Source organism: Hermetia illucens, chromosome 2 (genome assembly GCF_905115235.1).
Source record: "Hermetia illucens chromosome 2, iHerIll2.2.curated.20191125, whole genome shotgun sequence".
Lineage (NCBI taxonomy): Eukaryota > Metazoa > Arthropoda > Insecta > Diptera > Stratiomyidae > Hermetia > Hermetia illucens.
Window position 1 is genome coordinate 4535452 of NC_051850.1, and position 24507 is coordinate 4559958.

Below are 24507 nucleotides of genomic sequence, written 5' to 3' on the forward strand. Positions count from 1 at the left end.
CCCCAAAGTCGCACAGCTGGCCCGCTATCGCGCTGTCAAAGTCCTTTCCTAATTGCGCAATTCGCGTTCTTACCGGATTTGTTTGATGTCCCATTTCCGGGAATTTGTTCTATTTTCGTCCGCACAGTCGCCTTGCCAAAGTGCCGTCTAATGACATCACCGTTTGTTGTGATTTCGGCACCGTCGGAAGATCCTGAACCCGTGCCCGCCCCCATTGCGCAGGAAGCAGAGTCCCACGTTGACATGCTGAGCCGAGCAGCTGCCGTCGCGGCCGCGAGCGTTTCGTCAGTTCGCCTAGCAGCGTCCGCGAGTGCACGTCAGGTCCGCGACAGGAGGAGAAGTAGCACCCAAGCTCGGGAAGCCATGAAGTATATTTTAGTGACGGGCGGCGTGATAAGTGGCGTCGGGAAGGGAGTGATAGCGAGCTCCTTCGGGACCTTGCTCAAGTCGTGCGGGATAGACGTGACCTCGATCAAGATCGATCCGTACATCAACATCGACGCTGGGACCTTTTCGCCCTACGAGCACGGTAAGTAGGAGGAAAGTCGCAGGTGGCATGTGTCGTTGGAAGCTGGGTGGTCTGGCCATCCCTGGCGACCCGTCCCCAGCAGGCAACCTGGCCCCGTTCGCAAAATCTTGACCTTGGACCTGTGCCCGTCATCTGTGGCGAGGAATGCTTCGCGTGGTCATCCCACTCGCCGTTGAGGTTAGGAATTCCGCTCGGAGAAGGGAGATTGCAACTACGCCAATTGGACTCGATCGGCGGTCGCGGCAATGGACGCCGTTCTCTGGCTTGGCGCGCTCCACTTATCAGTTTCCGCGTAGTTGGCGGAAATTTTCGATATTTTCCCGACGTCAGCTGACTCGGTGCAAACTTCTGTTTGGCCTCGCGGCGGCGGCGGCGTTTAGCTGGGTCGGCTCTTCCCCGGTTGCGAAATCCACACGTGCTTGCCGCGATCGGTCGGTCGCCAGCCTCGATAGTGTCTTGGACTTGTTTATCAAAAATGTGATGGACAATCGCGTGTTGGGCAATGTTGACCGCGTTGCATATTGCAAACTGCATTTGGAATGGAGTTTTGACGGAAAATATGATAATCAGCTGAGGTAGGAGAAAGGAATCACATGCGCACCTGTGGCTGGTTTCCTCCCCCAAAGTCACTGAAGTTAATGTCAGACACTCTCGGGAAGCGCATCATGTTGCTTCGGATGCTCAGAGTTTTCCTCATCTTCTTTACCTGAGGGTGAGGGTGCAGGAGGTTGTCGGTGGTTGGGCTTGGGAGTCACAGGAATATTCCTCAATGTGACGTGAATAGCTTTCGGGAATGTTCTTATGTAGAAGGATATCTTGGGGAAAAAATAATTTTTAATGTTTGTGGTGCAGAATGTGGGAGTATCTGGTGGGCCTTGGAACCGAGCCCAGTACCTTTGTTTAAGGATTTTCAGCTCTGGCCCAAAGTATGGCCGGATTCATGCTCAATATACTTCGTAGTCATGTCGTGTTCTCCGAATTATATAAAAGAGCAATTAACATCTGCGAGCCGCTTCGATTACGCTACTCTTAGGGCAGAGGTGAGGCAGCGTCTGATGATTTGTCTTTTTCCTGGTAAGAAACCGTAAAGCCGTCTTCGTCTTAATATTTTTTGGAGTTGACTTTTCTCAACACCTTGTAGTTGCCAACCTGGAACATAATGCGCCCAAAGCAATTTTTCAAGTCAACAAAAAATTAGGCTTGTTATCATCATCGGCTGGAAGCGACTGTCGAAAAAATCCGCGCTTTTTTCATGAACAAATCCGGTTTGCATGAATCTTATCAATTTGCATGCCCGCATGGAGTGGTGTCGTTTTCGTGGAGCCGATTTTTTACGAGATAAAAAGAAGAACCTTAGATTTTTGCTTCATGTGAGCCAATCATACTTCGAAGCATCGAGCTCAATATGGGCGGTACGGGAACTAAGGTAGTTGGGAGGCAAATTCTCAATCTGGTGCTCTAGGTTCGAAATTCGGTTGCGTCATGAATGTTTTAATTTGTTTTTTTTTTGTGCTTGCCCGGCAGCTGTAGGCTTATCGCTTGCCTACCATGAGTAACACATACACCTTGTCCAAGGGGAAAGCATTGCTGGATCTTGTCAATAATTGTTACTACAGCTTCTTGAACAAAGGCAATTTTACCTTCATGGTTTAGAGTGGAAATAGTTGCAGTCATAAGTCGGTCCTTGGCATAATCCTCTCCAATGAATCTAACACTGCATGGTCCTGGATCACTCTGGATTATGCCGTTTCCAGCAGTGACCATACTGTTATCTCGCTTACTACGTCGATCTTGTCCCATTATTCACAATAGGCTCGATGCTTGAGATGCTTCCCCCTTTCTTCCTTTGATAATCTCATCAAGGTCATTCAAAGCTGCATTCTCTGGGAAAGGGAAAAGGGCGATCCCTAAAGGTTGGTGGCAACCACGCCTTAAGCCCCCTTTTTTTAGTGAAAACAGCTGTTTTGAAACCTTTTAGAACCTGCTCCAACTGGGTCACTCATAGTCGGCTCAAGGATGATCAATTGAAATGGGTTGAAGTGGTCAATGCTGAGAAGAAGAAGCTCTGGGAAGCTACTTTTCAAGACGTCGTCTCAAATTCCAACATCAAGGACTTCTTTCAAGTCGGCTCACGATGGTAGCAAAGATGATAGCAGGAGAATTGCCGTCTGGAACAATCAAAACAATAATCGATATCTCCAATACCAAACCCCTCCTATCCCTATCGAAGCCCAATTTTTTCATCCCTTTGCCCAGAAACCGTTCTCTTCAAATGAATCCCACTTAGTTCTTGAAAAGCATAACGGCCGTTTGGCTCTTAGGGTGGACCAGTTCACATATCAATATGTGGCCTGGCTCAGTCCTGAAGTCAAATCGGCTCTTCTCGCCTCCCTTGACCTTTTCTGGCTTCACCTCGCGCCTCCGAGGAACTAGGCCGAGATTAAAATCATCTCTATCCCCAAAAATGGTAGAGATCTAAACAACTTGAACAGTTTCAGACCGATTTCTCTAATTTGTGTTTTTGCCAAAATCGTGAATTCTATTGTCAAGGACAGGCTGATTTCGTTCGGATCGATAACTGTTACCACCCAATTCCTATGTGTACAGAAGGGGCTTATCCACTGCTTCCTACATCAGCGACAGTCTCGTCAAAATCTGTGTTGCTAGGGACAAGTCTTTATGTATAAGCCGTCCCCTTTGATATAAAAAATGTCTATTAAAGGGTAGATTTGTTCATCCTGGAAAACATCCTCAGATCTTTCTATGTTCTTACTGGTCAGTCAGTCAGTCGGTCTGAGTTATCAGATATCTCTGACGCAGAAAGCTAATCGTTGGAGAAGAGGCCACTGAAGTTTTCAAAGGCATTCTTCAAGGTCACGGACTCAGTCCAGTTAATTTCATCAAATTCCTGGGTAGGACTATCAGTAGTTCGCTTTCCTCAAGGAATATACGGATGATGTGTCTTGCAATGCTAAAAAAGCTGCTGGGACTATTAGGTTTGCCTTGAGCTATACAGGAGGCCTCTGATCAAGCCAAATTCTAAGGATTTATAGAAGTGTCATCACACCCATTATCGACAATGCGCCCTCCACCTGGCTAGACACAAGTACATCGAATCAAAGCTGAAATTCTTAGCGGCTATTCAGCTCAAAACATATCTAAGCTTTACAAGAACAACCTTTCTCCATTTGGCGAGTGAACCTCCACCCAGGACGAAAAGGTTAAAGCTAAATGCCCAAACATTTTTCTAATAATAATAATCGTTGGCGCAACAACCCAATTGGATCAGGGACTTCACGTGTGTTAGATCACTTCATTCAAGACCGTAACGGTACACTACAGGATTACAGTACCATGTAGGAGGCAATGTGGTTAGTATTGCGCTCGCCCAAGATTATTACCCTGATTTGACTCAGGTACTCATTCACAGCTGAGTCGACTGGTATCCGACGTCAAATCACGATACAAATCCCACTGCTACCAGTGAGATTTGAACCGCGACCTTCCGTACGGTAGCCTTGTGCTCTAAACACTCAGCTATCCGGACACATTTTTATTGCGCAGGAAAATCCGGATGTGAAAAATTATCATCATCAACAGCGCAACTACAGGTATCCGGTCTAGGCCTGCCTTAATAAGGAACTCCAGACATCCCGGTTTTGCGCCTAAAAGCTGTCTGGCGTTCTGACCTACGCCACCGCTCCATCTCAGGCAGGGTCTGCCTCGTCTTCTTTTTCGTTTTGGATTATCATAATGTACCGTCTGTTCCTTGCCAGTAACAATACTATGCAGAAACCTTTCTGACTTCGTTGTTCGAGTACTAGTTCACACGTGGTTAATCGCCTTTCCATGACTCGGTGCTTCAACTCATATAGTATCCAATTTCCTTGCTTTTGTGAATAGCTATCAATGACGCTGCAAGTTCTTCTCGAAATCGCGGGTACCACTTTTGATACATTCAAACTGACGGAACACTTTCACCATGAACTTCGGAGAGCAAACAATGGTTTTAGGTTCCATGTTTGTTTATGGGAGTTATTAGTTTCCGCAAATGTAGCTCCCATGGTCCAAATTGTGATATTAGAGCGCTCGCTCGGCCCCCTGTGCCGATCTATTAAGAGACCGTGATTAGCCCCGTTGATGGTTTCCTAAAATGTGTTTCAACGCACTCTAAAAATAGTCTAATTGTCCAAGGGGTTATAGTATCCGGACGACAATGCGCATTATACTAACAGGAAGTCTAATCGCTACCGTTTTTCTGCAAGGCTAGACATCGTTTTGGCATACAATTAATTCAATTTTCGGCCAATATCATTGGCAGGCTCTTCTAAATGGTACGATTATGATATAGTAGCTTTTTAATACTTTTTATACGTTTTTGACGACGCTCAAACTAAAGCTTCATGGTAAGCCACACGTTTTCAATTGGATTCATATCTGGTGACTGTGAGGCTCACCTCAACGTTGTGACACCATTTTCGTGCTTGCATTCCATGCATAGTTGGCTGCGTTGTTTCGGGTCGTTATCCTCTTGAAGAATCCGTTCATTCGGATCTGTGTCAAGCCATTTACGGGTAAATTTTAGTAAACACTGATAAACTTCCTTCGTCCTTTTTGCGTTCAGAGTGTCAGTAAACAGGTAACACGTTCAGAACCCCTGTTTGCTGGATATGTGGTTTCCCGCGTACTGATTACGCTCGCTGTGGGTACTCCATGGTTTAAAAGACGCTTCATTAGTAAAAAAAGGTTTCATCGCTGTACTGCGATATCCGTAACCAGAGGCAATCAGTCTTCATTTATTGTTCTCAGACTAACTGAGATTTCTTTTCGCTCTAGCAAGTGTTGAGTTCGAAACAACGTTACCGTAGGATTCTGCTCGAATATTCGGACAATCTGTCCTGAGCATCGGTATTTGATCGTCCTGAACTTCGACCAGGTAGATCGTCGACTATTTTCGTCACGTTATACCGATTAATCCACTTGCAAACGAACTGATTCGACTTTCTTAAACATCGCGTTGCTGCAGAAATGGACATTTTTGGTCCTTTAGGATTTAAACATAAGAGCACAGCTTCAAAACATTTTGCGTACGGGGTACTCATTTTAATTATGTCAGATTTTTCCGAAAGCAAAGCATCTAAAATCTTAAACATCAAGGAACACTACGGATAATTAAAAGATGTCATAATTATCCAGGTAACAAAAACGGATTTTATTTTCCAGTCTATGCTTGATCTCTTTCTCCTCAAGGATTATAGGCAGAATAATTGTGGCTTTCGCGACGATGGCTGATTCCTAGTTCCTTTTCGAGAGAACTTTCTTACTTCCGTAACAATAGGGGAATCAATAATAACTGTGGCTGTTGTGCTCTGTGCAGGAGGATATGACGATAAGCGGGTGTTGATTGTGGTCAAAAGGCCATCGCCAATTAACTTATGTAAACACACGTGTAGAGGTTTGGAGGGATGTCTTTCGCAAGGGAATCTATTTATGTTAATCAGGAAAATCTAATCTGATCTGGTCGGTACCAAATTGAGTAGAGCTGTGATAAGAGGGGCAATATCCAACGGGTTTTCAAGCTGAAGTATATGCGATCCCAAGGGCGGTAAACTGGGTTATCGACGAGCGGTTGAAGGGCAGGAGCATCACAATTTGCAGCGATAGCCAAGCTGAACTGAGAGCGGTTAATAGTCCTTTGATCACCTGGTAAATCGTTCAGGAATGCAGAAACTATTTGAACTCTATTTCTAGATCTCAGATAGCTTAGCAGAAGAGGGTTCAATATCCTCCACGCCGAGACTGGAACCGGCAATTGGAGAATCAATAGCATTGGCTCATGCTGTTTTCATAAACTGGGAATAAGCCTTCCATAATGACAGGTGACAATGCGGCTAGACACACCAAACCTCTCTCGCAAGAACCTAACATGCATACCGCAAAGTTTATTTTGTGGAAAAGCAAGAAGATTTTCAGAACTATGGTAGGCATGTAGGACATATTTGGAGGATATAAATTGTACAAGATGATACGTGCCCTTCGTGAACGCATCAGACATCAGATCTTTGGAGCTGACGTGCTCCAGATGCAATGAGTGACATCACGTCCACTAACGAAAATCCTACGATACATAAACGCCCGAGATATTCCCTTGGACGAGGGAGTTGAGTAGAATGGATCACGATGCGCTGAGTCCTCAGAAGCTATAGCTTCTCTCCCATCACAAACGCGCATACGCACAAACAAAAGAACTGTTTTGCTTTCTTTGGTGGTTGGTTCACCTGGTCCAGTCCATTGTTTTGATGTTGTTTGGTTTCCGGAGTGTAATGATGAAACCAAGTTTCATCCGTAGTTATAAATCTACGCAAAAATTCGCCAAAATCGGGACCGAAACAGTTTGCTGGTTCAACTTCTTATGGAGCGTTAACTAAAGACGACATCCACACAGCAGAAAGCTCCTTTATTGCCAAATGTTCGCTTGAATATTTGATGATAGCAAGCTTCTGTTTCTTAGTCACCACGAACCCGACCATATAGGTATCCTTATGGTAGATTCGTCGCGTTTCATTCCTCGCCCTTTTGAAGACGGGTTATTGCTCTATGATGTCATCTTCAAATGATATGTAGTTTTTGTAAATACAATATTTTGTCCAAATTGACGATAATAACAACACCCAGTGATTCACTGGAAAATATAAACTGTTCGCACTTAGACCAAGTACTACTTATCTGTCTTTGGTTTTCAGAATTTTACTGAGTCATTTATTAGTCCGCGAATTTTCAATATCGAAATGAAATTAAAAATTCTCAGAATCATCTTGAACGTAATGATTGTGATGTGTTGTGATTCCTTTTCATCAAACTTGTTAGAGTTTAATGTTAATTGGACAGTATTTGAATCAGGTATTAGGTAAGGGGTTGATGTTCACCCGTGTTTATCGCATTCTAGAAGTTTTACATTTAATGAATTCCTTATCGTTGTATATGGAGTGGTTTTGTCACCCAAATTTAAAAATTTCAAGTTGGGTCTGTCTAAACATTTATACAGAGTTTCTGCATGAACAGTATTTCGGGAACCAGTTATTTCCTACTTTAGATCTGATACTGAAGAAAGGAAGCAAGGGAGATTGCTGGAGTTTCAAGTCTGGATTCAAAGCTTACGTGAGAGAAGGGAATGGGTTGTAATTCTTTCTACGGATAATTTGAAACACTTTTTAGGATATTAGGAGACAACAATGAGATTGGGGTGGAGAAATTATAGCAGAAACAAAAATAACTAAAATACTGATTCGCTCCATCATAAATCCATTTGTGTTGCAATAACGTGGACACTCAAATATCTTTTATTTTCAGAGATCTTTTTTTTTGTCACTGAATCATCAGAAGTAGGTTAAGATGAGTTCCACCTAACAAAAGCAAGTTTTTTTTTAATACTTGGGTGTATCGTGGCATAAGCAAGTTCCAGAAAGCCTTCACAAATGAAAAATACACTTAATTGTTGACCAAATTGACCGATGGAATTAGCATGGAATACAGTTCCTATTAATTATTCATTCAATTTTATGTCGGAATTGGTAAATTGTCAGTCGTAAGTTTGGTGAAAGAAAAGGAGAATTTTCAACCGTCAGTGGATAGCCTTATCCTTGTAATGTATACGACCCAAGATATCTTTTCAGACGCAATTTCAGTTTCACTATCTTGCCAAATACTTAAGTGAAAATCATGAAAGATAACTGAATTCTATTCGGAAGATAATTGAGAGTAAGTGATTCGAGAGGGTCTTTAAATAAGTTCAATTAATTTTTGTTTCATATTCTGCAGATCCAAGTGCATTTGTGTTGTCCACGCGCAAGTAATTGAGTTTCAATATTGAATAACTGATTGGAGTGTGTTATAACACTAGCATTGGATAAGTAATTGTTTTGATTTCTGGAGCTGTCCTGGGACCAGTTGAAAGCAAAACAAGTAGTGATGCCTTCAATTTCGTCGTAGAGAAACAATTTTATGAAAATATTGGAAAGATTTGAATATCAAATTTGCACTATTAAAGGAGGGATCTCTTGGCTTCAGACTAAAGCTTTCCTAACTGCCATTTAAAATCAAACCAATTGACGTGGAGATGCTATTTAGCCGAGGGGTCCACTGGTGTTCTGATCCGCTTCTAGTTTATTAATCATCTGAGACATATCCTCACACTTTTTCTCGCTAAATGTTTGCCAATTGGTATTGGCATTTGGCAGTGAAAAGTAAAATTACTTTCCATCATTCAATTTAGAAAACAAACGTCACAACCAGCAAATTTGGTTCTAGACGTCTGTAAAGCCAATGTTTATTTTCGTAAGAAATGTGGGAGAAAATTTTTTTCGTGTAAATGAAATTTTAAATGTGTTCTGAAGCTGTTTTTATGTGTATTTTATTTGAGGGTTATTTTTTTTTTGCACATGAACCTAAGATATATGAAAGAGAGGATTATCTCGAGCTTGTACTCTCTGAATCAGAGAAGAATAGATCCGAAAACGATTAGTTGTTTCCGAATCTTTAAATAGCATTTGTTTGACGATAATTGTTGATTATAAAGTTTGCACTTCATTTGTTGTTTAGTGCTTTTAAAGCCACCGGCATTAGCGACTATCGTCTGTTGCAAAGATCTAAAAAAGGGTTAGGAATAGTATGATAGACGTGGTCAGATGACAATCGCTCTCTTAGATACATCCGCAAACAACAAGCATGAATTATAAGTAATGTAAAATTGCATTGCTCAGGCCCAAATTTGGACAACCTAGTTTTTTGTATAAGGAGTCTTCTTCTTCAATGGCGGGACAGGCCAAATCGGTCCTTGGCCTTCAGTATAGACTTCCTCCAGTCACATCGATCCTTCAATCGCGTTCTCCAGTTGGAAAATTTCAGCAGCTTTTTTTTGGGCTCTTCCACTGAGTCCTCCCACAGTTTGCGTGGCTTTCTCACTGGTCGGGGTCTATCGGGTGTGCCTTTGAACACCCTGTTAGGTATTTGCTTGTCTATCCGTTCTACATGACAAACCCATTATAATTTCCGTGGTTTTACCACCACCGCTGATGCTGGGGCGTCACACTAACGATCATCATCTGGGAACCACTTCTGTCACGGTCCTCCCAGGGGATAGATCAGGCAATGCTTCCACTGTCCTGGATGAAGTCAGAATTGGTCTCTCTCCTTTTTGAAACATTTGTGTGCGTAGTCGAAAAGGTGGGCCCCGTTGGACAATAAATTCTGAGTAAGCTACTCTCCAATTGGTATGGTCCGACATTAAGTGGACGCTGACTTAGGACCCTTCAATCCTCAACAAAAAACGCAGACGGGGGTATCCCAATGACAGTAATTAAACACTATCAGCTTCTATTAATTACTATAAAATTATTCTACAAATCTTATGTAATCAATAAATAAGAATAAATTCATTGCGAACTTCATTGGCGCGTGTGAATCTAATTATACTCATACATATTACGCAATCCGATTTTGCCTCCATTTCGTTGAGAAATGATGTTTAATAGATGCAATTTGCCAGAGAGTCATTTGTCCAGTAGAATTTCATGAAGCATTCATCTTACGAAGATAAGAATATATGACTGATGTGAATTTCTGTTTTATTAACTTGCTTTGGAAATAAGACTTTCGTATTAGTTAATTACCCCTCGTAATTTTTCCTTTCGTTTGGCCTTATCAAAAGCAATCTGGTCACCAAAGAAAAAACACAACCTTTGCTAACAATGACCTCTCAGCGCCGCTTTATAGGAGTGGCAAACGAGATAGTACGCTGTGGTCAGTTTAGAAATTTAATGGATGAGCTGTACCCATCGCATGTTTCGTATTATACAATTTCACGTGTTTAGTTTTTTTTTTTAATGATACGAGATTTGCCGATGCGAAAATACTTTTTACCTTTTATAAAATTCACTGTACGTCGCCCTGTGGACTGGTGCTAAGGTTTCCTAAAGGAGGTGACATTGTGATCGTGATGGGATATTTGAATGCTAAGGTGTGATCTGACAACAACTTTCTCGGGCATGTGATGGGGAAGCACGGTCTTGGCGACCGTAACGGTAATGGTGGGAGGTTCGTGGATTTCTTCGAGCACTGAGCCTGCCAAAAGGTCAGTTTTGTTTCAATTGGGGTTGGAGAGCTGCGACCCCCTAAGTTCAACATCGACCGCTTGTATGATGCAGCTATCGCTTGACAGTGGGATAATATCGATGAGCATTGGACCGTCATCAAAATTGCTCTTTTCTCGGGTGCTTCACAGGTCGTGGCCACGTCTCGAACGTGCATCATAAGACTTGGCTGACTGTGGAGTCGTGGAAGGGGATCGATGAACGAAAGAGGTTGAAGGCTCTACTGACCGTTGCAAGTGATGACAGGCGTGACCCAGCGAAGTCCCGAGAAATTCAAAGTAGCGTACGCCCTGATAAGAGAGAATTTTGCTATTGCGCTGGTCAGGGAAGATGCCGCCGATTGCAATGATTTCAAAATTGCATACCGCATCACCAAAGAGCTTGCATGTTGCGAATGTTTCGATGGTCCTGCGAAGGTCGTCAACGGTCGAATTTTCATCCATGATGATGGATAACTGAAGAGGTGGAAAGAACACTCCACCAGCGTCCTTAATCGTATTACATCCGGTGAGGTTCCTCCTGTTATAGATGCGGATACGGACAGTCCCTCCAAGCAGAAGAGAAATTTCGGCCATCAATGCACTCAAATGGAGTAAAGCTTCTGGACGTGTTGGTCTCCCCGTAGATTTATTTATCGCTGCACTAGCAGGTACTGCAGATGCAATGCTTCCATTCGTACGGAACTTTTGGGAATTTGAGGCGGCAGGCTGGATATCGTTTCGGATCCTCTTGCATCGACCACATCAGCATCTTACGGATCATTTTGGAACAGTGCGCGGAATTTAGATCTTCGCTGCACCTGCTCTTCATCGATTTCGAGAAAGCTTTCGATAGCGTGCGCAGGGAGTGTAGCTAGCGTGCTATACACAAGAGGGGCATTCCGGAGAAATTAATAACCATTATCAGAGCGACATATGATCGCGCAAAATGTCGCGTACTGCACCGGGGGATTTTGAGGTTCGAAGCGGAGTCCGCTAGGGTTGCCTCCTGTCGCCGATATTATTTATTGTCATCGGTGACGTTCTTCATGTTGCCCTGTCCGCAGGACGTGGAGGAATTCTATGGACGATAACATTTTTCCTTAAATTAGTCATAGAGTAGATCGACTAGCGGGTTTTGGGGGTATATCGGATAAGACCATCTGCAGTTGATTTTTAGGGATGTTGGTTATGGGTCTGTTTGAACAGGATCTCGATTATAATAAAATAAAGTACTCGAACTTTGGTTGCTACGAGATTTGGTGTTTACAGGAACTACCAATGTTTGTCTAATATCACACACGGACTGTCATCACGAGCTCATCAAACTTGATAGGGTTTTCTGACTTATTGGGTAGTACCGTGTTGGTGTAATTTCCAATAATATTATATCTGGGGACATTCACATTATCCCCCGCTCTTTAGGTGAAAAGTCTGCTTTTAGAAAATCTACCAACATTTAGGTAGTTGCACGTTGGGCATGTGAAACCAACCATGAAGAATGGTTGAATGCTACGATCCTTAACTCCATTGATTTGTGATTAGTTTAGTGGCAGCGGTCAAGTGGTTAGAGCGGTGGACTATCATAGCGGAAGATCGCGGTTCAAATCTCACTGGTGGCAGTAGGATTTGTATCGTGATTTGAAGTCGGATACCAGTCGACTCAGCTGTGAATGAGTACCTGAGTCAATTCAGGGTAATAATCTCGGGCGAGCGCAATGCTGACCACATTGCCTCCTACAGTGTACTGTAGTGTACCGTTACGGTCTTGAATGAAGTGCTCTAACACACTTCAAAGCCCTGATCCAATATGGATTGTTGTGCCAACGATTATTATTATATTAGTGGCAGCGCTGCTCGTTTGTTTGAGCTGAGGCGAGGGCTTCAATTGCCTGTTTGAGGGCTGTCGATGTTGGGTTTAGGTCGGGCTGTGGTGATAGGAATTGCGTTAACGGTTTGCGCATATGAGACACCGGGATTGATGAAGCTTTGTCACAGTTGTGCCACCGTTTGCTTGTCTCAAGAAAGATCGATGGTTTTGTCGGTTTCGGCAGGTTCTCTTCCAGTTATAATTTTTTGTAGGCTGGGCATGCACAATAATTAGGCTACAATTGGAACAGTTTGGTACCTCGGTCGTGGACCTTAGACATTACCCATTCGGATGACTCTTTGTGCACTTTATACATCGGTGCACTATTGAGTAATTTCGGGCAATGTGTCCGAACTTTTGTCAGTTGTAGCATTGCACTTCTTCGTAAATCCTGACATTACTTTTTGGTGAAGGATGTATTTCGTTTCCACAACTTTACGGATTTCTTAAGAGCCCGAATTGAGATTGAATTGGAAGTTTGTGATTTTCGCTGCGAACATCCTTGTCCTTGCTGGTCACAAGGTTTGCAACCGAACGTTTTTATTCCGGGTGCTGCGTCGTTAATTCTAATTTGTAATTTACAGGATTTGTTTTCCTGTGAAAACTTCGATAAATCATTGGCAATGTCCTTACAGTTGGAGGGTTTTCGGTGGTGATGTTAAGCGCTGCTTCCCTCTCCCCTCCCTGGTCATCAACTCTGCAAATATGAAAGTCTTATCTGTCCTTGTATTTTTAAGGACACTTTAAGATTTTTTTTTTGATTTTTCTGGAAAGTTTTCCAAAAATTGGGAATGTTAGGATGATACTCTGTTATTGCAGAAATTGTCACCTTTTTAGGATCCTTGGACTAGGTTGAGAAAGGGCTTGGTATTATCTGCGGGGCACTTATAATTTCTGTGTAAACCTTATTTCTCTTGGCCTTTCGATGTTGAACGCAGTTAAGCGAGTCTATTTCTTCTTTGTTCATAATAACTTCCACGGCTGATATGAAAACACTGGTGATTGGGGCTTTGGTGTCGGTTCTTTGATTGTGGTCAGTTATGGTGCAAGTACTTCATCATCACTTAACGATGACATCGTTGCTCTTAACTTTGATTTTTCCTTTTGTCCACATTTCAATTGAAGCTCTTAAGCTTTTTATTCTTCTGTCTGAATTCTATGATGGGGTCTCGCTGCTCGTCTGCTCTGATGGGATCCTCTATCCTCTGGGACGTTTCCAGAATGCGGAATTTAATGCGGTTGAATATTTAAAATTCTTTTGTTCTTGTACAATCTTTGGAGAATGATAGTTTCTCCGATAAAAAATCTTTTTACTTTGATGAAGTTACTCCGCCGATCGCGTAGTCGGACAAAATTTTCGAATTTGTTGGTTCCAAAATCAGCATGTTGTCAAACAGAAATAATGCATCTATGAAGTCTAGGTTTGCTGTAGTCTGGTTTAGTCTACATCTTCGAGTCGCACTTCCTTCGTAACGACAATGGCTGGAGCGCGAGATGTTGGAATACTTTATCTAGATAGAATTGAGCGGTATGAGCTTGTGTAACATGTGATTTCAACAAAGTGGTTTGACGTCTTACAAAATGACGTTAATATTTTGCGCTTTCCTCAAATGGTAGACTTTCTTCTTTGGTGTTATGGCTAAGTTCATCTGAACCAGTCCCAAGTAATTCTAGGTCTGAAGTGCCTGGAAAATGCTGGATAAAGTTGCTACAAATGCGGTTCATCGGATGGCCTTCCTGATGAACACCGAGGTGACCATCTAATGGTCGTTTTATGTTTCTATTTTTACCAGGTTAGTGAAGAAGTAATGTCGTATTGTTCGAGCAAATTCAACTGTATTTTTGTATTTGACCAAATAAACAGAATTAATCGAGATATTGTCCATTATTATCTATGGTTTTTTGCCATCTTTCTGATAGGGCCATGATTGCATCTTAAGCTTCTCGCGTCCGGAAACCGTGAAGGATTTGCGGAGGTTCTTGGGCATGCTAAACTTCTGTCGTCGTTTGCTGCCCAAGGCCGCCCAACACGAGTCCGTTTTGAACGCGTTCTTTTCTGGCCCCAAAACTAAGGACACGCGAGAGATCGCGTAGAATTTGTGTCGTTTGTTGGCAAAAAACTGGGACAAGGGATTTTCACAGGCGTTTTTTGAATTGAATTTCTTTCCCTGTAGAGTGCTGGTGCCATTGTTAGCACTAATGAAGGGAACAAGTGGTTCCCGAAATATCGGTCTTTGCAAAATAAAAATCAACACTAGCGAATAGGTCTGTTGGAAAAAGTCTTAGTCATGGGATTTCGTCAATTCTGATCGCTTTTTAAGGTTTTGTATAAACACAAAACCTTATTAAAATCGGTTTACTGTCTGTCTGTCCGTCCGTCTGTCCGTCACACGCATTTTTCTCGGAGACGGTTATAGGGATTCACACCAAATTTGGAAGAAAGGTGGGAACTGTGAACGCTCACGCATACAGTGAATTACATCCTTTTACGTCGAATTTAAGGGGGGTCCCCATACATGCAAAAGGGGGGTGTAAATTTTTTTTTCATCAAATATAGTCATGTGGAGTATCAAATTAAAGATCTCGATTAGTGCTTTTCAAAGCCGATCTTAGTTTTGGCATTCGTTGGAAGGGTGGGGAGCGCGGGGATTGAAATTGATCACTTCTTTAAGGAGGCCGTTCTCAGAAACTAGCAAACCGAAAAATCTGAAAAAAATCAGGAGGCTGCCACTGTATGGTGCCTGGGCTCCGAAATACCTTCCATGCCGATACCTGTTTAAATAAAGTTAATAATAGTATATTGCTACATTTTTTTATAATTTGTTAGAAACCCCCCTTAAGTTCATCCTAGTACCATGAAATTTTGCAGTGATATAGGCTATAATATGGAGCATGATTTTACCAAGTTTGGTGGAAATCGCACTATTACTAACAAAGTTATAATACCTCAAATTTGTTGCTTCTTTGAAAATTGAAGACTATGAATGTCAATATCACCCGAAAGTGGATACTCTCACATAATATATGGATATATTACGTGCTACGTACTAAGAAATACACAAAACCTTTCGTATCTGAAGCGTCCAGCTTCCGGTTTCCCGACTTGTTCTTAATTGCTTCACTTAGTTTCGTTAGTTGTTGGCAGTAGAGATCCGAATCAGTAGTTTGGTCAGGCTGGAATAGCTCATAGTGCATGGAATGTTAGATCAGTTAGATCAAAATACATTTTAAGGTCGATGGTTACGTCTAGTTTTTAAAGTTTGAAATTCGAAATTGCAAGTCTCCATGCATGCAGGGAATGACATCGATGTACCTTAGGGTAGTTTAGGGGGGAGGGGTCTCTATCATGTAAAAGAAAGTGTTAATTTTTCTGCACCGAATATAGCCATGTGGGGTTTTCAATGAAAGGACTCAATTAAGGCTTTTCGTAGCGACTCTTAATTTTCATATCAGCTGCAAAGGAGGAGAAGGGGGATTAGAAAGTAGTCTCTTAATACAAGAGCTTACTCTCAGAAATTGCCCAATCATTCTCCATTCCGATGGCTATTCAAATAAGACTCAAAGTAGTATATCATAACACTTTAGGGGTTTACTGCAAACCTTCTCCTAAGTGCACTTTGGAAGCATAAAATATGCCGCGTTATGGATGGAACATACTGGAACGTTTAGTGAAAATACTACTATTATCAATAAATTGTCTTTCTTAGTCAACGAAATAAGGATGCATTTTTGTCATCTCTGTATATTGCAGTAGTAGTCATGTAAGGTATCAGCGGATATTACTAGTCTAGGACAGACCAATTGACTCCATTTCAACTCTGATTTTCTTTTTAACGCAAGTGCGTGATAATTTTCCCAATCTGCCTAACATATTCAAACTGACTAAATTTGAAATGCGATTAGAACCAAAGTAAGAAATTGTCCGTTAATCAACTTGTTTTTGAGATTGATATAAAACAAAACTTCTTCAATTATTTATAAGAAAAGAAGTTATTTAGAATTGCGATTGTTTTTCAGCCCTATTACGTGAATTGTCCAGATTACGCACTTCAAACTGGATCTTCTGTAAACCTTGCTTATACCTATATTGTCAATGAATATTTACAGCAATTAAATATTTATGAGCATCGAAATCTGAAACCGAATTCAAGTTAAATTTCGCATTTGGGCGTTGTAAACATCGATATGGTTACTAACGCTTCACGTGGGAACTTCATTTGAAGTTGTTTGTTTATGTTTTTAGAGCCAGCATTCATTTTCTCCTTTTTGTCAACCACTATTGCTGATCATGCATTATTTTAACTTCAATGGGTTCAGATATTGGAACGATACAGATGTTTATAGTAGTTTACAGATGTTTGAAAATATCTTGAATAACTCACGTAAACATTTTTCTGTTAATGTTTTGAAATGTGTAGGTTTTGTTTATAAGTTTGAAAAATTGTTTCATGTTCAAAGTTTCTGTTGTTTTGACGCTTATGAAGGGGGTGATGTTACGTAATAACTTAGTTAAGGACATTTGATTTTTAAATTGGTCATAAATGTTCCTTCTCATCTTTATAAGACGTGATTAAAGAGTTTTATTGTACGTTTCGAATGCCATTCGAAATTTACGCTGGTGTTTACCTGAATGGTTCGTCTAAAAACCTCAGAACAAGTCTTCCTGTTCCAATCTTCTGCGAGTATCCCTTTTCATTAAATTTGACTTTTATCTGTTGCTCCCCACGTACCCGAAGAGGGCGATCAGACCCGAGTCTGCAAGGGACTCATCTGAAGTGGCTCTGCCACGAAGTCTCACCGGAGGTTATCTGGTACCATGGGAACCGGGATGGCCCTCTGAGAGCATATGCTCCAGGAGAATTCGGTTATTTGCGGTTGGCCCCCTAGTGGGAGTTTCATGATGGTTGTGGTTATGCCTACATCGCGGGCAGAGCTCCTTGGACCTCAAGCGTGGAGTTGCGCTGTACAACTCGGGTGCCGTACCCCTTAGTTGCGGCAGAGGTGTTAGATAGACCTCGCATCCATTGGTATGAATGCTGACCCTGCACTCAGTATCAACAAGGACCGCTGTGCTTGCATGGCGGGGCTCTGATTGTGGTTCCAAAATCAATCCGTGTCCGAAGAGGACCGTGGGATTATGCCTACACGGCAGGTACTCACCTTAAACCCCCCTCCCAGGACTTTATCTGTTGCTGGCTGCAGTTAAAATTTGGCGAAATTTTTTTTAGGGAAGAACTAAGTCGCCGTACGGACCAGAACCTATGCGCGTTTTGATTGGAGGGCGAAAATGGTGGTCGGTAGGCAGGCCTGACCAGAGCGGGCTGGAAAAGGGTGGATTCCGGACTTTAATTGGGGGCCCGCAATACAAATTTCATTGAAAAAGATAATATGGGACCCGACATAATTGTTCAGACCCCGGGCCCCATATAATTTTCACCCCGGGCCCGATTTTATCTCATAATTTTCACCGTTGGCCCGTATTTCCTGTACAGCCCTGTCGGTAAGTCGTACGTTGAGAATGAATGGCAATTCCATTGTTAGTATGCTATACAGTTGATTTCAATATACCATTAGGGCCAACAAGGTTACTCTAGAACCACGTGACATAAAAGAATCGAGTATGGGTTTCCCGGGAAGTAGTGGGGAGAGATTGTCAGAAGGCCAATCATGGTGTGTAGACATAATTGACGCGTTATATTTTTTTTTTTTTGTCTTTCATAATTCTAAAAAAGATTCTCTTGAGGTAGAATACATGTATATCCTCTGACAGGCGTTTCTCTTCTCGGACTTTTAATTCATCTGAATGTCACTCTTCTAAACATGTTTTTGAAATTAATGAATGTGAAGCGAATATCACAACGGAATACATATTTTCTTGATGTGCTAAGTATTAACTTAGTTTTTCTTTTATTTAATGAGTGGCAATGTTACTTTTTACTATTTAATTCCGGAAATGAGTGAAGTGTTCGTGACTCAGGTGTTTTTAATGGAATGATTCATATGCTAAGTCTTGTAGACGCCAAATGCTGAGTGTAGTTTTAAGCATGCAATTGCCACGTCTTATTATTATTAAATATATAAAGAGAAAGATTGTTTTTTTAATTGAGAATAGATTGTGAATACATTACATGATTTATTTGAGACAATTTTTGAATCTCGATTTTATCAAGAAAGTGAAGGGGTCATCTGGCTCCTGAAATATCGGCGTATGTCATCAAATATACCGGGTTGGTCCTTAATTAAAAACAATCCTCTGTTATTTATTCCGCTTCCCAATATATTTTGCTAAAAGGAGGAGATTGTGTATCATGTGAAAACATAGGGGTTACTAACTTTCCCAATAGTACAGTCTGACATTGAGTAGGAGTGAAGTCAGGTTCCGGCAATATGAGGGGTCCTGTTTTGGACGGAGGTGAATACATTTGTATGTAGACTACATAACAAAAAAAAATTATGAGAAATATCATGACCAACCAGGGCACAGTGGAAGACCGGCGGTGTGTTGCAAGGTTATGACACAGTATTCTTCACCGATGTATGAAAGATAGTGTGTCGAAACGGTGCGGGGTTTTTTTTTTCGAATACACACAGTGTATCCGAGTCGTATGGTTTCCCAGGTTACGCCAGTGTATTCCAAGCGAAAGTACTGGCGATACTGGAAGTCCGTCGAAAGCTGGAGTATAATCCGAGCTCCAAGTATAACATAGCCAGTCTGGCCGACGGCCAAGCGGCCATTAAGACTTTATACTCAGCAACGGCAGGGCAGTGCAAAAAACCCGTTGAACATTCTGGGTGGCACGCTCAAGGTCACCCTACTCTGGATTCTTGGGCATAGGAACATAGATGGGAATGAGCGGGCTGGCGGGTTGGCCAGGAGGGGCTTTGCTCTTGGCAGTCCTTCAGCGGGTACAGTCAGTGTCTCGCTAGCGATTGTCAAGGGTGGAATCTACTCCTACTACCTCACTACTTAGCAGCCACGGGCCTTAGATGGAGAAGGCTTACCACCTGTGCCAAGTCAAGGAGGATTTGGCCCGCTTATAACATATCCCGATCATGACAGCTCCTGTGCCAGACGCGTGCATATGCATAAAAGATTACGGTGGTCGGTACGGGGCACTGGGCCACAGAGGACCATGCCGCCAGTCTCGGCATACCCTATAATTTTCATTGCTGAAGCTGCGGAGAAGGGAGGCAGGCACTTCCTCTGCTATTGCCCAGCTCTAGCTAGAGGCTACGGACACTGGGTAAACCATTCTTTGGGCACCTCAGTGAAATTTCTAGCTGCAGGGTGGGAGAGCTGCTTTTCTTACTGAATGCTACGAACTGGCTCTGAAGATCTGAGCCGCCTGGACTTTGCCTCCCTGGTCTCATAACAGCAGTCACGACTTAGGAGTTTGAGGGATCAAAACGGCGCACCACAGCGCTAATTGGGCTTCTCGGAGTGGCCACTAATACCTACCTACCCCATTATGACCGTTCGGTTGTAGATAAAATCCACTTCGAGAAGGCTTTAGGGACAAAACCTATGGTAAAAAAGGCGGGGGAGATGCGCTCGGAAGCTAGGTGAATTTTAGGTAGGTAAATCGGTGGACTTAGGCGTAGACTGCAGTTCGGTTATTATACCGTTGATGATAGTGTGTACGTGTTTGAGTAGGATCAATCAGATACGTGGAATTTTCGAACTCCGCAGCACATAATAAGCTTGACGGTTAATAATCACATTAACTTTTCCAATGACTGGACTAGCAAAAGCGTTCACTGAAAATCTGATTTAACAATACTAACTGAGAAAGCTGTTGCTGTTGTCCCTTTGCTGAATCGTTTCCTTGATTCACTGAGGATTTGAACATACAATTTCGCATTTATTTTTTGGTGATATTCAGGCAGTTCACCATGAATTATAAATGTCCCGCCAGCGACACCATACGTCCAAATTGAATATTTGCCTGCTAGATTGCGCTTTTTCCGTGCGGAGTCACCCTTTTCCATGCTTCTTGTTAATATGAATAATCGGGCATGAGTTTTTGGATGCTGTCTCGCTGTTGTATTGCAAACAGCACAAACGTACCCTTCATTAACGTGGAGGTCACGATCTTCCCGCTCGTTGTTACCCCAGTCCACCGGCCGTTGTCCACTGTCGTTCCCGCGTACTCGATGAATTCGGGTTACAGGGACCCATTTGATACCAAGGAAACCGGAATGGCCTCTGAGAGCGTATGCACTAAGAGAATTCCTGGAGAATTTGCTCTCTGTTCGGTTATTTCCAATTGGCAGTTGTGCAATTGTGGCAGTTTCATGGTGGTTCTGCTTGCGCCCATTTCGGGGTTCAATGCGTGGAGTTGTGCTGTGCAATTCGAACCGTAACTTTTGATTGCGACAGGGGAGGTCTTGCATCCATTGGTATGAATGCTAGATTTCTGAGCCTGCACTCAACCTAAACTAGTACCGCTGTGCTAGTCATGGTGGGACTCTGATTGTGGTCACCAAATCAATTCGTTTTCGAAGAGAACCGTGGTATTATGCCTACATGCCAAGTACCCATATATTAAACCCTCAGGACTTTCATGGTTATCATATGGTTGCCATTTACCCTCTTTGTGGGCTTGACGAGTTAACCACCCCATCGTTTGTGGTTCGCTGAACTGCGCTTCAGCTCCCAGGATTTCCCAAGATGCCCCTCTTCCACTGTTCTGTGCGAGGACTCACCCGTCGGCGTCTTGAGAGAATGGGTTCCACTGCATTACTTAGGTGGCAATGTAATTGTGGCCTCTCCTTAATATGTGACCTATCCACTGCCACTTCCGCCTTCTGATCACATCGCATACAGGTGACAGGCCACATAAATTTCGGGTTGTTAAAGGGCTCTTCTTTCTGGTTATTGGCTGACAATATCTGGAAAGTCTTGAAGGCGACAGATATTTTTTTTATCGTCTTGATTTCCAAAAATAAATTACTTGCATTACTTCGAGCTTAATTAAAATAAAATTATTTTTACTATTTCAGGAGAAGTATACGTTCTAGACGATGGCGGCGAAGTGGATTTGGATCTCGGAAACTATGAAAGATTCTTGGACATCACATTGCACAGTGATAACAATATCACAACAGGCAAAATTTACAAGCTCGTCATTGAAAAAGAGCGTGCTGGGGAGTATTTAGGCAAAACCGTACAAGGTAAGTTGGAACTCATTCAAAAACCATTGCCGACATCACCAAAGCTCTCTCATTTCCTTCCAGTTGTTCCACATATCACAGATGCCATCCAAGAATGGGTTGAACGTGTAGCTCAGCGTCCTGTTCGCGGCACAAATAAGCCACAAGTTTGCATAGTTGAACTGGGCGGAACCATTGGCGATATCGAAGGAATGCCATTCGTTGAAGCTTTTCGTCAATTTCAATTTCGTGTCAAACGTGAAAATTTCTGTGTTGCTCATGTCTCTCTGGTGCCAATGCCCCGTTCCACTGGTGAACCGAAAACCAAACCGACCCAAAGTTCAGTTCGCGAATTGCGAGGATTGGGCTTAGCTCCTGATTTGATTGTTTGTCGATCCGAGAAACCTATTGGGCAAGAGGTTAAGGACAAGATTAGTAATTTCTGTCATGTGGCACCTGAACAAGTAATTTGTATCCATGATTTGAGCTCGATTTATCATGTCCCGTTGCTGATGGAATCACACAATGTTATAGAGTTTTTGAATCAGAGACTGCAACTACATATCCCGATGGAGCGACGTGACAAGTGAGTAGATTTTTTTGTTAGTTTTTTGATTTGTTTTAGACGAAAGATCCCTGCAGTGGCTAAAAACTGCAATTGAATTTCTTAATTTCGAATGGAAAAGTATCTGTTGGGGACGCCTTGAATTGGTTGTAATTATTATTTCTCTATTCCGCAACCAGATGTCTTCAAAAGTGGAAAGACTTAGCCAGACGATCCGACACCCTACACAAAGAAGTTAACATCGCCCTTGTCGGTAAATACACCAAACTCGAAGACGCATACACATCAATTTCGAAATCTCTTCAACACGCCTGCATAGCGGTTGGCTACAAGCTAAACTTGCGATACATTGAAGCTTGCCATTTGGAACAACAAACCCGCGAAAATTCCCCTTCTCTTTATCACGAGGCGTGGCAGAAACTCTGCACCAGCAATGGTGTCCTAGTACCTGGTGGATTTGGGTCCCGTGGAATGGAGGGCAAAATAGTAGCGTGTAATTGGTGTCGTGAGAAGAAGAAGCCATTCTTGGGCATCTGTTTAGGTTTACAGGCGGCAGCGATTGAGTTTGCACGAAACGTCCTGGACATGAAAGATGCCAACTCGACAGAAGTTAATCCGAATACCACACATCCGGTGGTAATCGACATGCCTGAGCACCATCCTGGACAGATGGGAGGTACCATGAGACTGGGGCAACGTGTTACTACTTTCTCTTCGGAACACAGCATTATCAAAGAGTTGTACGGAAATCCGGAACATATTCGCGAACGGCATCGTCACAGGTATGAGATCAACCCAAAATACGTGAACCAATTTGAGGAGAAAGGACTTAAATTTGTTGGATACGATGCTGAACAGACACGTATGGAAGTTATGGAGCTGAAAGACCATCCATACTATGTAGCCACACAATATCATCCCGAGTACTTATCACGACCCCTGAAGCCTTCCCCGCCATTCTTAGGATTCATCCTAGCATCAGTTGGCAAACTGCAAAACTATATCATGCGCGGTTGTAGGCTGTCACCGCGACAACAATCCGACGTGAGTTCTGACGAGGAAGAGATCTTGTTGAAGAGCTTGAAAATTAATAATACAAATAGTGGAGAGAAGAAGAATTTCTTGAGTTCGGCTGACGTTAAGGAGCAGAATACATTTAATAATTCGAATGGACATGTTAGTAATGACGAGGAGCCGAGTAATTGAGGGGAATCCTTTTAGATTGACGAACAGTATGTGCAAATGCAATATTCTGCCCTTGGACTAAGGCGCTAGGCGTGTATGGTTAGGAGATAGGATTGTAATAGAAACTATTTTATTATTATATTTTTAAGTGAAAAGGATAAAAATGTTCTTATTCCACATTTCATTGTTTTTACAATAAAATTATCTCGAAACTAAATATTGATATTTTATTGAGAACTTTATAGAAATTCTTCACTTTTCAGTCTCTAATTTAGGTATTTTCCTGGTCATTGGTAGTTTGGGTGGGTCATCAAATCTGCGTTGCCGACCACAAATCTTTAAAATAGGCGTGGGTCACATTAAATGGCAGTTCTGCTTAAAAAGATGGACTAACGGTTTCGTCCAGGGCAGAGGCAACTCATCAGACGCTGCCTCATCTCTGCCCTTGTCGTGTTTTTATGATTATATAAAGAAGCGTTTTCCATCTGTTGCCGCTTTCGACCACGCCCCCAGGGCGGAGGTGAGGCAGCGCCTGATGAGTTGCTTCTGCCCTCGATGAAACCGTTAATCGCTCTTTTTGAATGCTTGGGTGCTATGCCGAAAACGAGAGGTTCGTGGACAAAAAAAAACGTGGGAGTAAGTTGCTCTCCATTTGGTCCGGTTCGACATCAGGTGGCTGTGGACTTAGCGTCCCTCATATCTCAAACAATAGTTCTGCCTAGTTTGTCGATTAAATAAAACCACGCACAAGTCTAAAAAAAGTAAGGCATTATTATGAGGCGGGATTTTCTAATGATGCTTTGGAGCTCTATGAGAATGGCATTTTCCGCAGCGAAGAATTCATCTTATTGCAAACTGATTGTAATTCAGTACCAATAGATATGGTTGCTATTCACCCCTTAGTGAGATATAGCGCGTCAACCACTCCCATGCCCACGTCCTATACAATCGAGAGAAAATGCCCTTGAGGATTTTAAACGATGAAGTGAAACACATTTTGATGTTCATAACGAAACTTGTGCAGAAATTCACTTCATCTAACAGGAGAACCTTAACAGTGGATTACTTAATTCAGGTAT

At 42.4% G+C, this 24507-nt stretch overlaps 1 protein-coding gene across 2 annotated transcripts; it reads left to right on the forward strand.

Moving 5' to 3' along the window:
* Window positions 1–14: 14 nt before the first annotated feature.
* LOC119648385 (CTP synthase) lies at window positions 15–23645 on the forward strand. 2 transcript variants are annotated; one of them, XM_038050122.1, is made up of 4 exons: window positions 17–529; window positions 21529–21699; window positions 21763–22264; window positions 22423–23645. In XM_038050122.1, exons 1-4 carry the CDS (start codon window positions 151–153, stop codon window positions 23447–23449), a joined length of 2079 nt encoding a protein of 692 aa, XP_037906050.1. In that variant the 5' UTR covers window positions 17–150; the 3' UTR covers window positions 23450–23645. The 2 variants fall into 2 exon arrangements, with proteins under 2 accessions (XP_037906049.1, XP_037906050.1); XM_038050121.1 differs by having other exon boundaries at window positions 15–529; window positions 21529–22264.
* Window positions 23646–24507: the final 862 nt, after the last annotated feature.

Excerpts from the sequence above, each read along its gene's own strand:
- LOC119648385 (XM_038050121.1), top strand. The coding sequence starts at position 151 with ATGACATCACCGTTTGTTGTGATTTCGGCACCGTCGGAAGATCCTGAA. Across the intron at positions 530-21,528 it reads CTTTTCGCCCTACGAGCACG|GAGAAGTATACGTTCTAGAC; the intron begins GTAAGTAGGAGG and ends TTACTATTTCAG. Across the intron at positions 22,265-22,422 it reads CCGATGGAGCGACGTGACAA|ATGTCTTCAAAAGTGGAAAG; the intron begins GTGAGTAGATTT and ends TTCCGCAACCAG.